At 42.3% G+C, this 22,569-nt stretch overlaps 2 protein-coding genes across 3 annotated transcripts in view; one reads left to right on the forward strand and one right to left on the reverse strand.

The window, feature by feature from the left end:
- Positions 1 to 9,440, forward strand: part of ube2f (ubiquitin-conjugating enzyme E2F (putative)) — a 29,420-nt gene extending 19,980 nt beyond the window's left edge. The window contains exon 10 of the mRNA XM_062402819.1: positions 6,719 to 9,440. Coding sequence (XP_062258803.1) covers positions 6,719 to 6,769 — 51 coding nt within the window. The 3' untranslated portion in view covers positions 6,770 to 9,440. The remainder of the gene's footprint in view (positions 1 to 6,718) is intronic.
- A 10,904-nt stretch (positions 9,441 to 20,344) lies between these two features.
- Positions 20,345 to 22,569, reverse strand: part of ramp1 (receptor activity modifying protein 1) — a 39,934-nt gene continuing 37,709 nt past the window's right edge. For both annotated transcript variants that reach the window (XM_062403165.1, XM_062403164.1), the window contains exon 3: positions 20,345 to 22,271. In XM_062403165.1, coding sequence (XP_062259149.1) covers positions 22,016 to 22,271 — 256 coding nt within the window. In that variant the 3' untranslated portion in view covers positions 20,345 to 22,015. The remainder of the gene's footprint in view (positions 22,272 to 22,569) is intronic.

Raw genomic sequence — 22,569 nt, forward strand, 5'->3', positions numbered from 1 at the left:
AAAATGTAGTTTGCACTGCAATTGTCGGTAACCCCCCGTTGTCACTTGTGTAGATGAGCCTCGGCCGCCCCAGCTACACAGCACTGGGCACTTGTTTATTTAATGTTGATTAATTTTAATGTATCAGAGTTCTAAAATGAACCAAACTCAACACTACGCCTCCTTAGGGCCTTAACAATACAAAAGCCAAGTGGGAAGCCGATAAGATGAATGGTTCTCGGTATGGGCGTTCCACATACAGACAGAAATTTATGTGTAAACAATACTGATCTGAATTAATGTCTCAACAAAATCATGTTAGGGTTACAGTTGCAAAACATAAAAAATCAATAGTGGATGAGTCAGGATGATGGATTTCCCATTGACTGTGAAAAGGTCAAATGTGCTGATTTTCTGCAATAATTGTTACACATTATTGTAATTGTAACACTGCCAAAGAACATTGATATTGAATTGGGACACAGCTAAAGCAATTAATAATACTACAAGTTATTGTCATGTGTAAGGCTCCATTAATATGTATCGGTGGTTTGAGCTGAAGGTTTGGTGGTGTGCTTGACATCATAGCCTGATCTTTATCTTTTATTCTCCACAATGTTTTATGTTTGAAATGAAGACAAATGGTTTGTGTTTGGGCAAAGAAAAACTTATTTATCTTTGATATTATTATGATTTACTTATATGTAGGGGAAAATAAAGAAGGTCCCAAGCTACCTCCTCACTTACAATAGCCTCAAAAAACAATATTTATAAATCTAATATCTGCACTTCTCTGACCAAGTGTCTCCAGCAAAATCATATTAAACTCCACAGAGAATAGGAGGAGAATAAGGTTATTTATTATATCAGCTTATTCAGGTCCAGTTGTCAGAGAAGAGGACAACGTTTTTCACAAATCTAATATGTCCTATAAAGAGTAATAACGACAGTGCATGCCATATTTAGTTTTTATAGGCAGCAGAGAATGGTGAGCAGGGAGAACCAAAGTGCGTCTTACCCTTTAACACATCACCCGACAGCCTTAACACATGGGCCATTATTTAAATGTCATGTCCATAAAATGGCAGATGTGCACGGAAACATGAACATACACAAATAAACACAAAGCTCAGTGTTTGAACAGATAATCACATGTTTCAAAAAACAGCCTCAGAATGGAACCTCGGATGGTTTGTTTGTGTTTCCCATGATCCCACTCTGCATGCTCAATTGTTTTCTACATCACCGATTGCTGATTAATTTGAGAGACCACCTTTCTATCTATTACATACAATCTCCTGTTTCCTCAGCTAGCTGAAGCATTTGAGCCTGTTCAGTCAATAGTCAATCATTTTTGAACCTACAAACACACACACACACACACACACACACAAACACACACTCTGTACTGTGTCCGTATCTCTTCTGTTCATCTTATCAGCTTTCTGCTGTGGTCCTGATGGGATTCTTTAGAGCAGCGATTGTGGAAGAGGGTTTGCGGTCGTGCATGAGTCACAGAATGTCAGCACCAAAAAAAATAAACAAGCATGTTCCCTGATTAGGAATCTGCTCTCATTCCCTTGGATTCTTGCCTTTACATTTTTCATTAATATTTTTGTTAGACATAATTAAAATGTCCAGTTGTAGCTGTGAGCTCATTATGGCTCCTCAAATTCTGCTTCATTACCAGTCATAAGGAGGAAGGTGATAGAAGTGAAAATAAAGGTCTCATTGTTTTAAAACCTGTGAAATATAAGAGCCAAGCAAGAAATAGATTTTTCTAGTGAGTTCAACAGTGCAGCTGCAGCCACCTCGTTATAGTTTGTCCCTATTCTGTCAAATCCCTGCCTATTGGTCAGACCTGCAGACTCAAACAAGATGACTGTTGAGACGGACATACTTGTGACCTCCCTCTCTTGTTTTCTATAAACTTGTCATGTCTTATCTTGCTGTCACCAGATAAACCCGCCTGACCAAAATACAATCATGCTTGTCCACTTGTTGAGTCGGTTGACAATCCAGATACATTCTCATTTCCTGGAAAGACCGAGGCTGTGGTATTGTTAATGCAAACTGCGACAGAGAGGAATGGATAGTGAGGAGAAAAGTGTGACGCGTATAAACTCTGTGTCACAACAGCTCTTCACATCTGTTCTCTATCTTGCTGCTTTATTTAGAAAACTACAGATGCATCCACACTTCTACTTTAACAAGTAGAGAGACATCCATTTCTCACACACTTACACTTGGTGTCCACTGTTGTACAGAGTTGTGGAGACCCTAAAACTGTAAACAGGAAACACTACTGTCCCCAGCTTCATTTTTAAAACTCTGGAGGTGCGTTTTACCGTTTAACACCCAACAGCACTTAAAAGAGATTGTACAGCCGTGATTATAAAGACTACCGTAGCTGATATTTGGCTTTAAATCAGATTTTAGGTTCACAGGTTATGGCCACATACACATACATAGTCTTCAGGATTGTGTTTTTTCAGCAGCACTGTTGTTGGGGGAATGTCCTTGAGGATATAACACTGAAGCTGTATTTACACGTGTCAGTGGAAAGATTAAAGTGACTGCAGAGTAGTTACTGGAAGGGTTCTTCATAATTACCTTGTCATCTGTGTGTGTTAATTGAGCTGAAGCCTCTGACACCTGAAGGGCTCATAAGCCTGAATAGCTGAAATAATAAATATCAAACATTTAAACACCTAACACATCCAACTTATGGAGACGGTATTTCAGAATAATCAGTACATTAAAAAATAATTTGACTAAAAAGAGGAAGTAAACCATTTCAAGGTTGGCTTTTGTTAACATGAAGATATCTAATATCTAATGTTGATTCTTTTGTACGGGCAAAATAATGAAATCATGAATTATATTAAAATTAATTCTAAATAATATATTAGCACCACATTATCATCATAATGACTCCAAAGTGGTGACTCATTCACTTTGGCGCAAGTAAAACCAACCTCATTAAATCTGAACTTATGAACATTAAACCTATGATAAATAAAGTGTGACTGCAAACATCAGTTATATCATTCATTTTCAATTCAATTATCTTTCTAATTTGATGCAAGACTGAGTAATTAATGGTAAATCTTCAGGGTATTAAGGCGGTTTATGGAATAAGCTCTACAACAATTTGAATAGGCAGCCTTAGAGGATGTAGCAACCTCTGGCTTGTAACAACACTACACTCGCATTGCTCCAAATATGAAACAGCGTTCGAGTCCGGGATGCGGCTTCACTTCTGGAACTGTGGGAGGAAGTGGAGACGTGTCGTCCATCTTTTATATTCAGTCCATTGATGCACCTCACACAATTTTGAGGTTAAACCACTTTTCTGGATCACATCTGGATGTTCAACTACATTTTCTCTTCTACAGAACTCTGAAAAGATTATTTTGTCAGCCCACATCTGAAAACACCTTTCCGCTGTTGACTGCTCTCCTGGCCTCCACACCTCTGCACATCCCTGTGTCATCTCTCTCTCCTCTCTTCCTCTTCCTGTTCACACCTCTCCTCCCCCCTTCAGTTTTCCCTTGGCAGTGCAGAATACATCCTGTGGCTTTTTACGTTGCAGTTTTCAACTTTAAGCAGAATTGTTGGTACCCACAGGGTTTAATTTGCATCCCCTTCCCCCTGATGGTGACACATATTTTGACTACTTGTACAGAGTGCTGGAGGAGAGGAGAGTTAATTGACTTTCTTGGGTGAAACAGAGCAAAGTCTCATCTTACAAAGTTTTTTAAAGGGCTGCAGTTTACTTGGGTTCTTCAAACTAATGTAATTTGCAGTCTCAGCTAGTTTTCTGCTTTAGGACAGAAAAGGAGTGGCAAAGTAAGAAATGGTACACTCATGTAAACTATTTATTTATGTGTGATGACATCAATACAATGATCTAATCCTTCAAATGTATGTGCCACTCTCTAAATTTGTATTCCTAGTTTATCTCATCCTTTATATTAGTCTGCAATTCATATCTGTGCTGGATGTCTTAATTGGGGATATTTTAAATAGCATTTAAACCTAACGCTGTGTGTTCTATGTCCGTGTGTTTGCTCTGACTTGAATGTATGTGAAGGGGCTTAATTGGGCCAAACTGGAGCTACACAAGACGCCCTGTAGTGTTTATTTAACTTAGTTTCCTCTGTGGTCTCTGTCAGCCCTGCAAACCTTCGTCTCTGTTATTTCTCCACGACATTGAATATAATTGTGTTCTATAAATCGAGCCAGCAGATGGCTGGAAGACGGGCAGGTGCATAAAAAGTGACAGATGGACTTGAATCTTATATTTACAAGTGATGTACATATTCCAGTGTCTATATTTGGGTATATTGAATAAATGTGGTGACATAAGGGGACTGTTGGGCCTGTGTGGGCCACTCGCTCCCCTGAGTGCCATTCTAGTTCAACAAGAAAGTCAGCTTTGGGCTAACTGCTGATGCATCCTTACTGTAAATCAGTTTAGTCCTCGCAGTTTGTCAGCTATTCAATGATTGCTGTAAGATTCAACATTCACAATGTCTTGCGGGCAAATCTTCATAACTTAATCTCCTGCTTAAAGTTTGCTTATGCATAACTATAAGTACGTTAACTCGAATCCAGTTCAACAGAAATCGAGAGGTAATTTTTCCCTTTATTCACATTATTTCTTCATTGTTTTCAGTTCTCTGAAATGTGTTTGAATATTGATTTGCACATTGCTCACAGCTCTGTATTATGAATCCCGAGATGAGCTTATATGTCAGAAAAACACCATTGAATGATTTGGACCACTGACTTCTCAACTGGCATTTAATCAGATTATTAGATTAGACGAGAGCACTGCTGAGGCAGAATATTACTCTAGTTTAAACACGCAGAACCTTCCCATGAAATGAAGAAGCTCTCTCTCATTTCAGTGTCATCACGCTCCTCTGCAATTGCCTCAGCTGTGTCAGAGCTGTGAGACGAGCTCCGCTGCCGACTGAGTGAACGATGAATAATCACTCCCTCTGATCTATAATTCCACTTCACCTGGCCTGTTATCTCACAAAGTGGCCCTACACCGAAATAAACCAAAGTAGCAGATATACAATCTGTAAAGCCAAAACACAGTAAACTTATACACATACTTTGTTCTTGGCTCTTGCACTTGTAAACCTATAGGAGGAGATCGCTCAGCAGCAGTAGAGCTGATCCGTCATCCTTCTTTGTACAGATACTCAAACTCATCACTTCCGAGGTTTGAGTCTGGCAGCTTTTCAACATTCCTGTGTGTCCTACATACACGGGACACATGCGTATGTCTCTCCCCCCCCCCTCCACCGACTCGTGGGTTTCCTCACGTTCTAGGTTTCTTGAGCATATCCCAGTGGCCCCAGTCACGTCCCAGCAATGTGTATGTGACTAAATGACTGGGGGCAAAGATCAGTTTTTTCATTGTGTGAAATTCCATGTTTGATAGCAGGAACAGTAGACATGATGGTATTAAATATGTTATCAATTTAGACTCTTACTTAAATTCCATTCATTAAATACCATACTAATCTTTTTATTCATTTGTTTTATCCAATGTGACTAAACTTCTCCTTGGAGTCAACGTTTCTCAACCACTGACAGGCTACATGCTCTATTACATCGGTAATGTTTAGAAAATATGATTATCCTCCTGACTCTGGGTACTTTGGTGCTACCGAAGCAGTTTTCCAACCTCTGTACTGCGTCATCATTATTTCCTGTAAAGAATCTTCCCGTCACTGCAGTCGTGTGCGATCTGCGGCCCCAATTACCACCGTTCCTATGATTTACAACATGTCTAGCCACAGTACAGTTCTGCTTGGCTGTGCACTTTCCTGTGAAGTCCGAGTAAAGGAAATCTTTTCACAAACAGGAAAAGGGACAAACAATAACAGGGTGGTGTGCAGCCTTTCCGCGAAATGCATGATATTATGTTGCCCCTGAGAACGGCCTAATTGGTTAAAGAGAAAAGACACAAGGCAGAAATAATGGACACAACTGTGGAGGAAGGAGAGAAAGGTCACACCCAGAGCTCGATTGGGCCAGATGTCACTGAGATGGGTCTAGGGAGCCTCAAGGGGAGACTGTGAGGGGGGGGGGGAGCCCAAGAACGACCAGAAGGGACATGATGGAGGGGAAGGAAAAACATGGTCACTGGAGGAGAGGGCATGCATGGCCAGAGGGGATATGAGTTGAAAATACATCATCGCAATGTGAAGTGGTGTCACACAGGATGTCCTTGAACTGATCAACATGTAAAGGTGTTTAGTGATCGTCTCGGATGAAGCAGAAACATTGAGCACTGAGCTTCACCCTTTCTTCAGTTTTAAAATGGTTATAGTAGATAGAAAAGTGCATCAATGGATATAATTATGTATACGAGTAAATCTGTATTAACCAGCTGTGAAACAAATTAGATCTACAAATTATTTTGGGGGTATTAATTCGTCATTCACACATTCGACCAAATTTTCAAGTAAAATGATAATGTAATACGGTTTTCGAAGTTTTTAGGAATTAAGAGACCAAAAGTGCAAAAATCATATCATCAGTCAATCCAACTTTGCATTTAGTTGAAATATACTTTATTTGAAATGATGCATTGTAAATAATCACAGTTTCTTTCAGCGGCTGATCTTCTACAAATATTACAAATACATTTGTAATTTCTCCCTTTTTTCTGTGTATCTCAAATACTCCTTATGTTTCTCTATCTCTTATCCAGGAGGATTTCCGGACCAAGGTTCAAGATTACATCAAACGCTACGCCAGATGATAGAAGCACCAACATCTGCCTGCAACAATCAACCAAACTACTCTACCTTGCCTCTGCTTAACTTGGCCAACTTCCTGATGTGTGTGTGACAGCTGATTATGTGACAGTCACGACTCCCCCCCCTCGACACCTCGCCCGCCTGTGCCCGTCTCTGTTCACCCGATTGCAATAATCACCATCTTGTAGGAACTAATAGAAAAAATTAGAAAAAAAGATGTGTGGCTACGAAAAGGCTTGCATACAAAAGAAGTTTTTCCTTTCATTATCTTAAAGAGTTGAGTTTCACAATGACCACGATGTCTTCATCTGGCAAGACGACCAGTCGGAAATGAGCCAATGGCAACGAGCGGGACCCGATGGGAAGATTCACTGGCGAAAAAAAAAAAAAAAAAAAAAAAACATACATGAAGCTATTTTAAAATTTGATGACTCATGAGAAAGAATTTGCTACTATCAATTCTCTGTTTCAGTGCCTGCCATGTTTGTGTTGCTAAAGAGAAAATGCGTGTGAGTTCACAAGCACGCACACACACACACACACACACACACACACACACACACACACACACACACACGGCAAAACACACAGACAGACACTGTCGCATTCTGTGGTAAGACGTGAATATATGTACATGCATTTCTTGTCTGTTAAACACACACACACAGTTAAGTTGAACAGCCCCCCTGCCCCACTCGACAGCATGTGAATGACCACATTGTCCTGTTGAGTTGTTATTCTCACAAGTACACACACACACACACACACACACGCACACACTACAGACATAGATACATACAATTATTTTGTATTTTCAGCCCCAGTGGGATAAAGTACTATTACTAAAACCACAGCCAAATGTATTGTACTATTTTCAGCCATCATCTCTTTTCCCTATTCTCCTTTACAGTTTTTTGTCTTTCCTCCACCCCACCATATTTCAGTTTCACTCACACACAAACACACACACACAGGTTCCTTTTCTCATTGAGGTTTGTAGCGTTGTACCCAAGAACTTTGGGTTTTAAACTGACTCTGGGGTTAAAGTACTGATTTGGGTTTAAAGGTGCTTTTTGTTTGGCTGCTGGTCGGCAGCCAACGTTGGCAGCAGCCGTTAACTTTACCCGTCTGGCACAAACGTTTAAAGTTCACATTTCCCTTCGCAATAGAAATGTTGTTTCGTTCCTATTGCTATCATTTCTTTCCGTCTGCCAAAGTTGGGAAGCCGGCCCGACCCAACCCTGTCACAGGCTGTCACGTCACTTTGCATTACCGAGGCCCTGTAGCATCCAGTGTGTCCTGGAGAAGGAGCTCCTCTGCTCAGAGGGCACATCATAACCTTTTGTCTTATAAACATAACATTTACTGAAGCTCTTGGCAAGCGACCATCAGCACCACCCACTCCTGACAAGAAACAACATTCGCTGGCAGAGGAAACTTACCAACAGAACTTTTAATTTGACATCTATCACAAATTAACAGTTCTGGAATTGTGAGTCCCCCCCCACGTTTCATGAACACAATGTAATACTGCATGTGAACATGAGTTTTAAGCAGCAATAATCCCTTATTATATAACAATATTGTATCACATTAAAATAAGAAAACAGATCGTAGAATTGTCAGTGAGGTCTGCAGCTCTGGGAGCTTTTCTCCCTCGGCAGCACTTAATCAAGTCGATATGGAAGATACACACTGTCAACCTGGAAGTGGGCAGTGTCATTGTGCTGCAGTATGAACTGAAACCATGCACTGTCTCCAGACGTTATGAAATCACTGTACATGTCCTCTCATTCTATGTCTGTCTAGAAAGATCATACTTGTGTGCGTTTGTGTTTGTGTGTGTGTGTGCGTGTCTGTGTGGTTGGCTCGGCCCTGGCTCTCTGAGTTGTACCTGCTCCTCTCGACCTGTCACTCCATTCAGCTCACACGTCTGCATGAGGCAAAGTCTGTGTAATCTGCCAGAGGTGCGTTTTTTACTGAGGATGTCAGAAACTAATTGTTAAGGTTTGAACTCTTAAGCTGGAGATGTGTAGAGACCGAACATTTGTGCTTGTACCGCGAGTGTGTGTTGTGTGTGTGTGAGCCTCAGTAAGACGTGTTGGAAAGATGTGACTTGTTAGCATGCTCTGGTTTCCTCTGGCTCCCTCTTTCATTTCTGTTATTCTGGCTCATTGGTCAACGGCTCACAGGATTTTAGTTTTCGTGGTGAAAGTGAACAGATCAACAGACGTCGCCGGCCTCTAATAAAGCAGCTGATAGTTCTGTTGATGTTGACACACGGGCGTTCCATGGCGGTTTGCCCACATGCTTCTGGTCCACACAATCCTCCAAGGCGAATGCTGCTTCCTATTTATTTGAAGCCATCCTGTTTAATTGCAGCGACAGCTTATTGCCTCCAGGGCACGGTGGCCCAACACTCTTTATCCTAGCCTTACTAATGCTCTGACTTCCGCTTCCTTTAGTTTGGCAGTCAGCGAAGTTGATATGGTCCCAGGATGCTGCTGCTGGGAAATGTCTCTGCTTGGGCTAACTCCGTCTCTATGTCCAGTGGAGAAGATGCACCACCGGCTCTTCTCCAAAACCCTCAACCTTTATTCTTTCTCAGATTGTATATCCATTTTTTAAGATATATTAAAGAGAATATGAATAAAAACAATGTGGCTTGTTTTATCACATGCTTCGTTCTTAATAGTGCAAATGTTGAAGATTCTTTTACTCTGTAAATAATATACCAATTATTTTTTCTGCTTCTCATTTGTTATGTAAATATGTCTTGCAGGATTTTGTCAGCGTGTGGACAACATGGATTGTTTTATTGATCTAAGTCAACCTGGTGCACACACACACACAAACACAAACTAACACAACAATCAATACTCTGTCTTACTTAACCCTCCAGGAGTTAAACGCTACAACTGCAAAATTAAGGAGAAAATAAAACGTTGCACTAATTGGAACAGAATAAATCTAGTAAGTGGACTCTGAGGTCATTTGAATTATTCTTTCAGTTCACTCATGTTAACATGAACTGCATTTTTTAACCTTTACTAAGATAGATATTAATATAAAGTGCACTTGTGTAACCCCTGTGTTGTGTATAGCTACAGTGAGTCTTCCTCTGCTGTGCTCCTATACCTTAGAGAGGAGGTTTTCCAGGTTGTGGTTAGTGTGTGTCTGCTCACAAACTTGCACAAGCATGCGCACAATGTTTTACTCCATCAGAAAACTGTCAGCCAGACCCACAGTTTACCTTGCTGACGAGGACACACACACACACACACACACACACACACACACACATACACACACACTACCCTGTCATCTGTCAGTCTCCCACACAGCCCTTCCTCATGCCAGTTCTTGTGTGTCGTGCTTGTGTGTCGTGTGTGAGCAGTGACGGCTGACACCCACAGCCAGGTAATGAGATGGCTGAATGTAATGAATCTAAATGCATTTCTCTGGGTGCCCTGCTGTCGACTCACCACCCTGCTGCGGAGCCTTATTACGTTCTGATGAGAGTCCTCCTGTACCCGGCCCTCCTATGAATTAAATGAATCAAAACACATTTCAACTTCCATTAACAGTCGAGGGAAGGAGAAGAGAAAGTAATGAGGACCTGCAGAAATTGTGTCCTTAAGGAGTTCAGGCCGACAGCGAACCTGCCACACGTATTAAAGTGATTAATGGGTTCAATTGACGAGCTATTTGTCACACAAATTGTCTGCTGGTAACATTTAGAGCTCCACACCTGGTTTATACAGAAGCCAGAAAAATAACACAACCACATAATATGGAATAATAATGTTGGGAACTAAAGGCAACATGAGCACAAAAGTAAAAACCTGATCAGTGTAAACAGGTTTATTTTAGAGAGAGGGAATGTTGTGAAGAGAAATCCCTAAAATTAAAGAGTTCAGTTTGCTCAAATGTGACTTCAACGGATTTTTGGGATTCAAATGTCAACTTGAGAAAGTTCGAGTGTGACGATCGAACCGAAGCTCAGTTTCAAACTGAAAGTGTCATCGTTACTTTGCTACCTGCAACTTTTAATGACTTGCTGCTATGACAACAGCTCCACGTAGAGCTTGAAGAAGTGAAAAATCACGACTCGCATCACAAGATTAAAATCATCTCTCTGATTTACCCACACATAAGGAACATTGACACAATTATTTGCTTTCCCTGTCGTCCTTTTGTGTCTTTCATTTCAGTCCCCAGACACACACACACTAACACACACACTCACACAAACACACACACTCACACACGTCAGTCTATTCTGAGATCGTACTTTTTACAATATGATTATTTACAGAGATTCAGCACATCGCTGCAGTGACATGAGCAAGCTAGATTTGAACCAATCAGAGAATTGGGTTAATGACACCTTGGAGTCCAATAAGAGGTCATATGAGCGAGCCCCCCCCCTACCCCCCCCGTGTGTTTATCTTTCACCACAATAGGAGGAATTGTCTCTGCAGGATCATTATCTACCTGGCTCACCTCTTCTGATGAAGTGCCGATCAGGTTATTATCTTACTGCGGCAGTGAAGACCTTCTAGACCTTTAATTCTCTTTCTTTCCCTTGTTATTTCCTTACAGCAGTAAATGCCGCAGCATTGCTCCTGAGCTAGATCATTATCAGAGAGTATTAGTGATGTCATCCAGCCCTGAAGCCAAACAGGAAGTCATGGATCACGTGTCAAAAGTTCATGTTTGTTCCTTAATTCACTGTGTGTGTGTCTGTGTGTTCCCTCCGTTAGTCTGTGTGTGCGTTTGTTGTGTTGACCTGGTGGGCGTTCGGTGCCAGCTGCTTACTTCTCGCCGCCTCGCTGTCTTCCCTCCTCCGTCTCATCCGCTGGCTGCTCCACGCTCCTGCAGCTCTTTACATGCCTGTTAGAAAGGTTCACGGTGGAGCTGCAGCCCCGGTGAGAACCCAGGGCAGAAGATTCATGGCAAAGTTATGGAGTGCAGGTTACAAATTGAGGCGGTCATGCCTCAGTTTCCAGCTCAGGATTGATATGTTGAACTGGCTGACAGCGGCTGCAGGATGTGGCTGGGACTGAGGTCCTGCAGGTTAATTGGAAGGAAAACTCAGCTCCGTATCCTTTAGGAACATTTAGCAAATCATGAACGTCAGTGAGATCCGTCAAAGGACATTAACACAAACTTTAAAATCTAAAATTCTGTTATTCTTGGTGTGGCTGGTACGATCAGTGACAAATCATTTTGTGGAACTATGAATGTCCTGTAGTGCTCAGTTTGTGTATACACACATCCAAACCAATCTAGCAGATGATGCGTTACCCACAATGACATCGTCCACTGGGAGACAATCAGATAAATGATTACATCTCCTCAGAGGAGGTGCTGGTCATCTGGAGTCCAGTGTGGTTCCTGTAGTCAGGCCGCGGATCTTCTGGAATCCATCAAGCTCCATGGATGAAGTAGCTTCGCGTGTGGGAGCCGTCACGAAGTCAAACGCTGCCGAGCGTGAATCATATCTCTGCCGAGAGCTGCTTTATCTCTTGAAGCCCCTTGTAGAAGTCTGTTGGTTTGTCTGAATGACGTCATCTGATGAATTCGAAAGATTTATGGACTAAACTCAGCAACAAACTCACACACACACAAACAGGCAGTGCAGCGATACTCACTCCAGAAGTAGAAGGTGTATAAGTGTTTGTCTTAAATGTAGGAAAACCCATTTAAAAAAAAAGGTGATTGACTCCTTTCCCTTTGCCAGTAGAGGAGTTTGACTTTCTGATTCATGTCTGACACCAAATGCAAATCAGCACCAAACGTGACTCAAGTTTCAGACTGATGTCACTTTCCTCTCCAGCACCAAAGGTTTGAATAGCAAATGTCTGACATGTGAAAATGAGGGAGTGTGCCTTTGAATAAAAAGGAAATAACACTGGTCTAAGGTCAGTGTTATTTTAAAGCTCCATTATCACGAGAGAAGCATGTTCTTACTTCTCTGCTGAGAAACATTCCCTCTCACTACCCGGCAGATCTGCCCTTGTGATGGCAACCCACCACGCACACACGTGGCTTTTAAAAGAAATGGGGCGATCGGCCCCGTGATTGGTTCATTGCACGTTACCCCGTTAGTTCTGTGCGCGTCCAGGTGTGTCTCCTGCGGACGCGATGAATGAGCAGATGTAAACAGGCCCACTTGTGTCCATGTATGCTCCACAGCGTGTGTCTAAGAGTAAGTGCCTCTCTGTTTCCTTTGTTCTGCTTCAAAAGCTGCCCACACGCTCTTTCCAGCCGTGGGAGGCACTTCATTGTGCTGTGAGATTAGCTTGGCAGGCTGCAAACAGTAATACATTTAGTCATGCCAACTTAAACAGAGGCAGAAACAATGACTACATCACTGTAATTAAATAAAGCTCCATCCCCGGTGTTTACTGCCCCGTCGGGTCGGAACCACGTCAAACAAACATGCATTTTGTGAAATTGTCGTTTAACTTTTTCTTTTTTTCTGTCCATAGCTCTGAGCGTTGACGTGCGCGGTTCAAACGGCAAGTCACGAAACTAATCGAGCCGTGTGGCACGTTTTCATACGAATGCAAATCGACAAAAGAAGATTAAATCGTCAAAGGAGCCAAAGCAGAGAGTAGATCCACACGTGGAGGAGACGGGCAGCACTCTGAAGCTGCAGCTCTGGATTTACTTTTTTATATTTCTGTGAGTTATGTGCAGCACTATGCACGTTACACACAGTATGAGGCACGCCCACAACACTTAAATATAAATATACATAGGTGCCAAACTGCATCGCACACATCCAGTAGCATTACAGAGAGTGACAACTCATCACTTGTCATGTTGTGACATTATCGGCTAAATCTCGAAAACTTAATATGTGTAAAATGTTCTGCTTGTGCACAACAACTTCAGTGTAACACACAACTCTTTTCACATCATAAATGGAAGAGTTTGAATCCATTGTTGTGGGATTAAATGATTTTATGAATATTGATTTAACTGTTCAAAGAAAGATGATGTCATTGCTATGTTGCAATGACAACACATGCTAACACATTTGTTTAGATAGCACTCGTTGTGTTTATGGACTTTGATCTTGTTGTTTTCTTTGTGCTTTGGATTTATATCTTTGCACTTTGGAAACTTTATTCCTTGTGTGACTCTCTTAACCTTCTTCCTATCTTTGTCTGTTGAACTTTATCTGTGTCTTGTCAACTTTATGTATTTAGTTTCTGCATTTCTCTTTGTTCAAAGTACGTCTCTTCACTTTCTCATCGGTGTTCCCGCTTTTCTTTGTGTGTGTTTTCCCTCCCCCCTGTGAGGTCGAGAACCGAGCTTTGAATGAACCGGGTTCACGGTGCTGCAGCCTCAGGGTTCCTGCAGTTGCTCTCGACTTACCGCCGCTCAATTTCTCCAGGTCACTGTTACGGTTTAGGACAGAAAAACTGCAGCCAGTGTCACCACAGGTCAAACAACCAGCCCGTTCCATACAGGCAGGTTTAGAGCGGGCCCTGCACCAGAACTTTAATTCACCCAAATGATCCCACATCCTCTGCAAGTCCATCATGATGCTACTGTCAATCCTAAAACATCTCTTCAAGTGGCCTCTCACTCTTCAGCTTTTTCTGTCGCTATACATTAATTCCCCTGTTTTATTCCCTCCAGCCCCAACCTTCTCTCTCTCCCCTGCACCCCCCACCCGCCCTCTCTCTCTCTCTCTCTCTCTCTGGAGACGAGTCACTGTGGGGCCTCTCTATGCAGAGCGTGAGACTGTTTTAATGTGACTGAGAAGATGAATTGCTGCCACACAACGAGTATATATGTACATACAGTATGCGCCTGGTAATTCATCATTTTCACAGGATGGAAAACATACTGCGATTCAAGCTGATCAGTTGTGAAACTGTCAAACAAAGATCTATACATCTAGCCTGTGATTATATATGTTTTATTTTAGTTTGACCACTTCATGTATTTTTCTGGACTCATCTTTCCCCGGCTCATTAAAACGTTGCTCTGGGTTCAGTTGGGAAATCGTCAACAAGACAGAAATACACCAGAGCCACTTGGGGGATGAGGAGGAATTGAATTGTGACACAGAGCAGTGAACATAACTGACATGGATTCATGTTAACTGCCGACATCTGTGAATGACATTATGGAGTGTGTTATTGTCCTGTGGGGACATCAGCAGGAGGAGAGTGGGAGTCTGACGTCAGAGCCTCATCGCGCTCCTCTTTCCTTTGTACCCCCCCCACAGCTGCATGGTGACAGGGTGAACTGTGGCTGCGGGAAACTCAGACACACTGAGACTAAGCTGCAGTGATGTTAAGTTTATTGCTGTCGAGAAGTAAATGTTTTCATCGTCGCTCAAGGCAACATTCGTACTGTAGAATTATGACCATTACAAATCAATACATTTTGACACAGACCAGTAAAACCATAGACCAGTGAAAACACACCTATAATAACTCGGATAAATCCCCTTTGCATTTTCTGTGGTAAAAAGGGTGGTCCATTAACAAGAGAGTCAGCGGTTTGATTCCCGGCTCCTCCAGGTTGCATTCAGAAGTGATGCTGGACCCCAAATTGCCCCTTGATGGCTCTGCCCACTTTTTTGGCTGGCAGGGAATCTTTTTCCTTGCAGTACTCCAAGTGGCCACTGGGGAACATTACAGACGCTAAAAGCCTTCTTAATGTAGCGTACACTGGCTGCCGCGATACTTTGTAAGCTGCACTTTTGAATATGGGTCAAAAGTTCAACGCTTAAATATACAAATCAAAAATACAGTTTTCAGTGGAAACAAACGTTAAGATCATACAATACCTATACTTCCATATATATTTCTTACTGTACATATCTATTTATTTACATTCCACTTTAAATACGCACAATACTCTGCACGTTACTGCCTTTTTTTGCACTTCTGGTTAGATGCTAAACTGCATTTCGTTGGATAAGTACTTGTACTTTGCAATGATAATGAAGTTGAATCTAATCTAAGACCAATATTATGCCCAAAAAGATAAAAATAACTTGAGTTGATGTACTTACTTCATTCCATCTCCTCCTCTGCTCTGTTCGGTGACGAGAGGAGGAGGAGGTGCTGCTGCTGTCGGCTGCATCTCACACCGATGACCTCTTAAGCAGTTTCTGAGGTTTCAAGCATAGTTTGCGAGCTAATTAGTTTGAAAGAGCAGAGGCGCCACAATTAGCTTCTGCCTCCATCCTCCCGCTGCACTCGAGAACCTGGCTGAGGAGGCTGCAGTCAGAAGAGAGACTGTGTCAGAGGAGGAAATTAAACAAGATGGTTCTGTCCCTGGAGGGAAGATAAGCAAATCACCTCTGCTGTTTACTAAATGAGCAGTTCATGTGTGATGGCAGCGTCTGACAGCCTGTGCTCACCTGTGGTGCAGAGAAAACATGTGGAGGTGGAGATGCTGGATGGGCTTTCTGGGTTTTTACCATCTCTCATCATATGCACCGTGCAGAGGTGGAAAAGTCCACACGTTCTTTACTCGAGTAGAAGTCTTGATTCTTAAGTTAAAAATGACTCAAATCAAAGTACAAGTACTGATTCAACTTCTTTAGTTTAAAAGTACAGGCTGTGAAATGAACTTAAAGTCTAAAAGTAAGAAGTGGCCCTCTGACAGCCGCCTGGGAGAGTGTTTCTAACTCCACACCTCCATGTGACTGTTGTCAAGTCCTGTATTAACTCTGCATTCTATTTTAAACAGTGGGTCATAAAAGCAGAATACAAGATGACCCGTCAGATCCAGGGACCTTCTCTGCCAGTGTCACAGAGAGCGTTTGGACTATGAAGGCAGTGAAGGTTCACTCGCTCGTCTCCGGTGCTGCTGTCACATCACAAAGGTCGTAGTCATCAGCCAACTGCAGCTTCCATTTACATTCTCAGACCCGATATATCTAAACCTGGCTCACTTTAAAAAACTGCAGGAGGGAGACAGACCTGAAGGCTGGTGAGAGCTCTGTGGAATGAATCTGAATGAAAATAACAGTTTCTCACTGTATGAACCCTCAGTGTGTGTTTGTCAGAGCGGCGTCTGGTACGAAGCGGATCCCCGAACATCTGTCTGCAGTTCAATCGCTCGGGAAGAGAACAGAACGTACGCCTCTGTGGGCGGCCGGGCTCCTATCGGGTAGAGCCATCTAGTCTTCCAAGGCACAGTAAACGCTCCCAGTCTCATCCTCTGCGGCCGTCGCTCTCAAATTTAAATATATATATATATATATGTGTGTGTTTTATTAAAACTGAATTACAATGAGCTCTTACTTATTCATGAACTCTACCCCAGTCAGGCCCCAATATGTGTCATATTCATTTCTGTGCACATAAAGAACTTTTGGGACTCACTGCTATTAAATGTAATTTAACTACAGTCACTGTGGAAATTGAACTAAAATGTATGTTTTGACAAAGGTGGCAGTGGATGCTCATAATTTTGCACCTATCTCACTTTGCAGCAGGATCATTCAGTTGAAGGCTGCATGTTTTATAGTATTTTTTTATATTTATTAATGCGTATCACGTTTAAATGTAAGTAGGTATACGTGTTCTATGCTCATTTGATAGTAGCTTGAGTCATGAAGTCATGATTGCTGCTGTGGTTTTCAGTTTAAAAAGCTGTTTGCATTAAAGAAACAAGGGGCGATGATACGATGCTGAGTAATTGTGTGACTGACCCACACTGACAAGTTTGACAGGATGTGTGTGTTTTCTTGGTTAAAAATGCTTAGACTCAGGAGATTGTGCGCCCTTTTGAAACGCATTGACACTTCATCTTGAAAAAGTCCATTTCCCCTGAAGCATTCTACAGACACACATGAAAAACCGGAGTCGGAGCAGAGAACTGATTCCCAGTGAGAGAGGAACCTCTTTATCCCAGCAGCTCCTCCGCAGCTGAGAATTACAAGTTAACTGGGAACCAGCTGATAACTGGGTGCTTTATGACGTGTCTCTCTCTGATAAGGCTTACCTTACATAACCACTCAGGACTCATCTTTTCAGGGGAGCTTAAAATATGAATTTTACGATGACGTCGGTTTGATAAGGCACCATTTATAAAAGGTCTATTGTGCCTTATAGACAGGAGGCAATTTGTTCCATAAATTCATCCCAGTTGATAACCTGGAAATTCTGCCGTCCTCTGGAGTGTGTACGGGTTACAGTTCTATAGTTAGGGCTGCAGACTGAAGGACAGTTATATTTTAAAATCTGTAACGGAATGACATCAGATAGAATAAGAGCGCAGCACTCTGTCTCTCCCACACCAGCACCCTGACCGTCAGGAGTATTGAGAGAATTCATCTCATGTCGTTGGTCATTAAAACATCCATTCAGATTTTACAGTCTTAGGAGGCAGGAGGGAGAAATTCTAAAATGTTTACAGACTTAGAAAAGGGATGGAGATTTTAAAATAACAGCTCAGAGGCTCTGAAACATCTCAGTTAGTGGCTTTCTTTAAATTAAGGATTAATACGTACTTCTATCAAATTGCCTGACTTAAATTTTTTATTTATGGATTTAGCCATTTACAGTTTTTTTGTTGTGTTTTATTAAGATTAAGATTAGTTTATTTATACCAAACACATCCACAGACATGCACAACACACTCATGCAATGGTAGGTCAATTTAACCTCTGCTTTTGACCCATCTGGTGCAGGACACACAGAGCAGTGAGCGACCATGTACGGCGCTCGGGGAGCAGATGTTGGGGGAGTAAGGTGCCTTGCTCAGGGGCACTAGACAGGGTAGGGAGACTCTTGGATTTTTGGACAGATCAATCCAGGTTCGTCTTCTGTTGTCTCTCCGTGGAGTTGAACCAGAGACGAACCAGAGACCTTCTCTGCCCATAGTCCAAGTTTCTGCCACTAGACCAGCGCCTCTCCACTTGCCTATGATCTGAAACACTTTGTAACTTTACAAGTGCTATAAAAATGAAGATATCACCATTAGCCCTTCATATATTATAAATAATGCGATTGATACCAAAGGGCCGGCACAAACAACATGACTCAATATGAGGCTTTACAAAAAGTCCTCAAGAGAGGATATTAAAATTGATTGAGTCTAAATTGCAAAACAAGCTAAACTCTTGATTCTTCCTCGTGTGTTAAAATCTGACCTCTCGGATCTTTCAACCCACTCACTGTCCTTGGTTGTTTTTACTTAGAGCATAAAGTACATCGATGTCGCTGCCTCAACATCTGCCCCCCCCCCCCCCATGCAGTCACGTGAGGCTTCAGCGTCTGAACCTCCTCAGGTTGTCGCTCTCTCACACATTTTACTCAGGAGGGAGACTCTGTGCTTTAATGAGGTGAGGCGGTGTGAGTGGGAGAGGTTACGACTCACAGAAAATCCCCTGACAGAGTGGAATACATTGTTTTCTCTTTTCAGGATTAAAAGTAGCGTCATTGTTTTAGCATTGGATCCTGTTAATAAACTGTTGTGGTAAATCTACTGAGTTATATTCCACATTTCTATGCCTGATGACCACTCTTACACTTTACACTACACCCTTTAAAACACAGTGCATCTCTGTGCAGCACTCTTCTCTATGATCAGGGCTCATATCACTCAATCACAGCTGCTACGTGAGGGTTAAGAAATGCTGTCAAATATATCAGTGTTGTAAATGTATTATTATTATTACTATTATTATTATTCAAATATGTACACCTGTCATGGCACACTATCGGTGAGTGGAATAATATTGACTGTTCACATGCTACAAAGAGCTAAGTCATGATTTAGTCTCAGTTTAATGGGAACTCCAATCAGCTGAAATCTGGCACCAAGTATTATTGATGTTGTTGTCCTTTGGGATTCCTCGAGGTAGATTTGGGGGTTATGTTGATTTAAGACTCTAAATTGGCCGTAGGTGTGAATGGTTGTTTGTCTCTGCACTACGCGGTTGACCTGAACATGGTAAACTCCGCCTCTCGCCCCATGACAGGTGACCCCGAGAGGATAAGCGACATCGATAATGGATGGACGGACTCACCTTAATGGACTTGAATGAGACTTAATCTCAAATGACTTTGACTCAACTCAAATTACTTGAGACTTGCACTTGCTCCCATTGATTTGACTCGTGTCTTAAGTGTCACTTCACATTTCAGTGAGACGTGAACTTGTTTTAAATGACTTGAATCTATCACAGAATTACAGACACTTTCTCTAATGAAGAGTCACCTCTGGGCTTCACTTCCATTAGTGACTTACTAACACATTGTTTGGGAAAATGACATAATGCTGACTGCTTCTTACACCTCCATGTTCCTGTCTGTCCTCACAACCCTGCTGTTCTTCAATACAATGATTATTAAATTTAACCATAATTCCATTGGACACATATCAATGTGCCATAAATATGTGAGGCTATTTTTATATACAGTTTTCTAACTACATCTTCTCCTTCCTCCTAACTTTCACACGTCAGCAAAATTGTGGGACTTGAACCCGGTGCATTCATCATGACTCAGCTACATGTACATTACCACAGCATTCATCATCCATTTTTCTACCTGAAAGAAAAACGAGTGCCTGATATCATCCCACACATTAATCAGACATTTTATTCATAGATTTAAAAATTCAATCATTAGAAGTCAACCCCAGCAAAATCAAGAATAAAGGAATTCAACCTTTCAAAGCTGTTTTCAAAGAGCTTTTGGCACAAAGCACAAAGTAGGATCCTGCTGGGGAAGTGTGGGTGTGTGTTTGAGAGTGTGTTCCGCTGACAGGCGGGTTACAGGTCAATGGATCTATAAAGGGGAGAGAGCATTCCAAAATATCAGTGAGGGAACAGTTCACGCAGCACGCCTCACCACACAGGGAGATCATAAATCAATAGAAACCTCAGGTCTATGATACACAAGCTCTGCTAGAGGCTATGGCAACGTTGTGCAGCGATCTGTGCGTTGGCTGACTTTGTGCGTTGTGTGTTTGATCTCCTTTCTGAAGATGATGTCGTTTTTCCCCACTGTGAGTCTCTGACTGTTTGTTCTCTCATATTCAAAATCAGTCTGGTTATTTTTTTGGGGCGATTATTTTATTTCTGTATGGTAAACAAATCCATGACAGAGGGAGTTATTGGTTCATTAACTGACTGCAGCCCCCCCCCCCCCCCCCCCCCCTGTTGTTTCTAAAGTTTGCCGTTTCTCCGTCTTAGTTTCCTTGGTGATGGACAGATGGAGACTGCACACCACAACATCATAACCAAATTGGGGCTGTGACCGTCTCCGGGTGCCTGTCTCCAGAACACAGCGTCTACCAATCATCGGGGTGTGACATCATTATCTTTCTGCCTTTTTGTTCAGCCGGTTCCGTGAAGCAGAAGCTGGGGAAGAGCCTCTCTGCGTTTCCTCCAGGGGAGAGAGAGAGAGAGAGAGCTGCAGGCTGAGAGATGAGACCATGGGCGCTTGATATGAGCAGAGGAGATGAAAACTATTCCTTCTCCCACCACCAGTTCCACAGTGAACCTGAATCTGAATGATTATATAATATACAGGAATATAATTCAAATGCAATACACGTCTTTTTAAAATAAATGTATCCAAACATCACACAGAAAGGGAGAAAGGAATTCAGTGGTTTTGTCGTCTGGATTGTGTTCCAAAGACTTTCTGATAATCCACTGACAGATTCATGTACATTTACAGTGAACGTATACATATATACACAATCCGATGTCCCTGTGTTCCCTGGAAGAGGTCAGAGTAACTGCCTTGTTGTGTCCTGGTCAGAGTGTGAAAATGATCCTGGACAGTTCTGCATGTTCTTATCTCCCCCCAAAAACAGTTGATTGAATTCCTGTGTGTGTTGTCCTATCACCATCACATCCCCAAAAACTCTTTGAGGCAGTTTCTCTCAATAAAGTTTAGTTTTCTTCTTATATTAGAGAATCTCTCCACCAGTGCTCTGGTCCAGATTAGATTCAGGAGAGTAGTTCAGCTCCTTGTCGAGAGAAATTAAATAATTTGAGCCGCACAGGCTTCATATCAGTGAAGCTGTGTTGAAGCGCTGAGGCAGGACCTGAATTTAAAATGATTTCATTTTGCTCCACAACTGCACGTCCAAGTTCAAGTGATTCTGGTCCAATATCGAAAACCCGTTTTCCACACATGACCACATCCTTTGGTCACTGCAGGTGGGAACGGTGGAAAAAAGTACCTCTTGTCTTGAGTCATGTGACCCCCACCCACCCCCGCCCAGCATCACTCTGTTCACTACATAATCCCCTCACTGCGTTTGCTCCTCCACACCACCAGGCCCGTCATGAGAAGCGTGACCAGGATGGGCACCACGATGAAGGGTCCCAGGATGCGGTTCGGCGGGTCCCTGAGGAGCCGTCCCGAGAGCGAGCAGTCGTGGAAGTAGTGCTTGTGCACCCGGATGAAGAACTCGTCCACCAGGCGGTTGGGCCAGAAGCACTCCATCTTCAGCGCCACCAGGTAGGTGCAGTTGGTCAGGTCCCCGTACAGCCTGCACACAAGAGGAGGGACAGGGATTAATTTGTCTCTGACACAAAATCATCATTTGACTTGGCTGCTAATTACTTTTACACTTAGACAGAGTTTGGTGCAGGTATCTGGAGGTTATGCTTACAACCAATATTCCCTGAGGGACGCAAACAAGGTACAAGTATCACATCGATATGATAATGACCAGTGTTGAAGTGAGTGTGGAGACCCAAAGGGAACAATGGTGCCCAGAAAGATGTTCCAATAACATTCTAAAAGACCCATGAAGACGTTTATGAACAGTTGTGTGAAATTGATTC

Source organism: Platichthys flesus, chromosome 13, assembly GCF_949316205.1.
Source record: "Platichthys flesus chromosome 13, fPlaFle2.1, whole genome shotgun sequence".
In the NCBI taxonomy this organism is placed as follows: Eukaryota; Metazoa; Chordata; class Actinopteri; order Pleuronectiformes; family Pleuronectidae; genus Platichthys; species Platichthys flesus.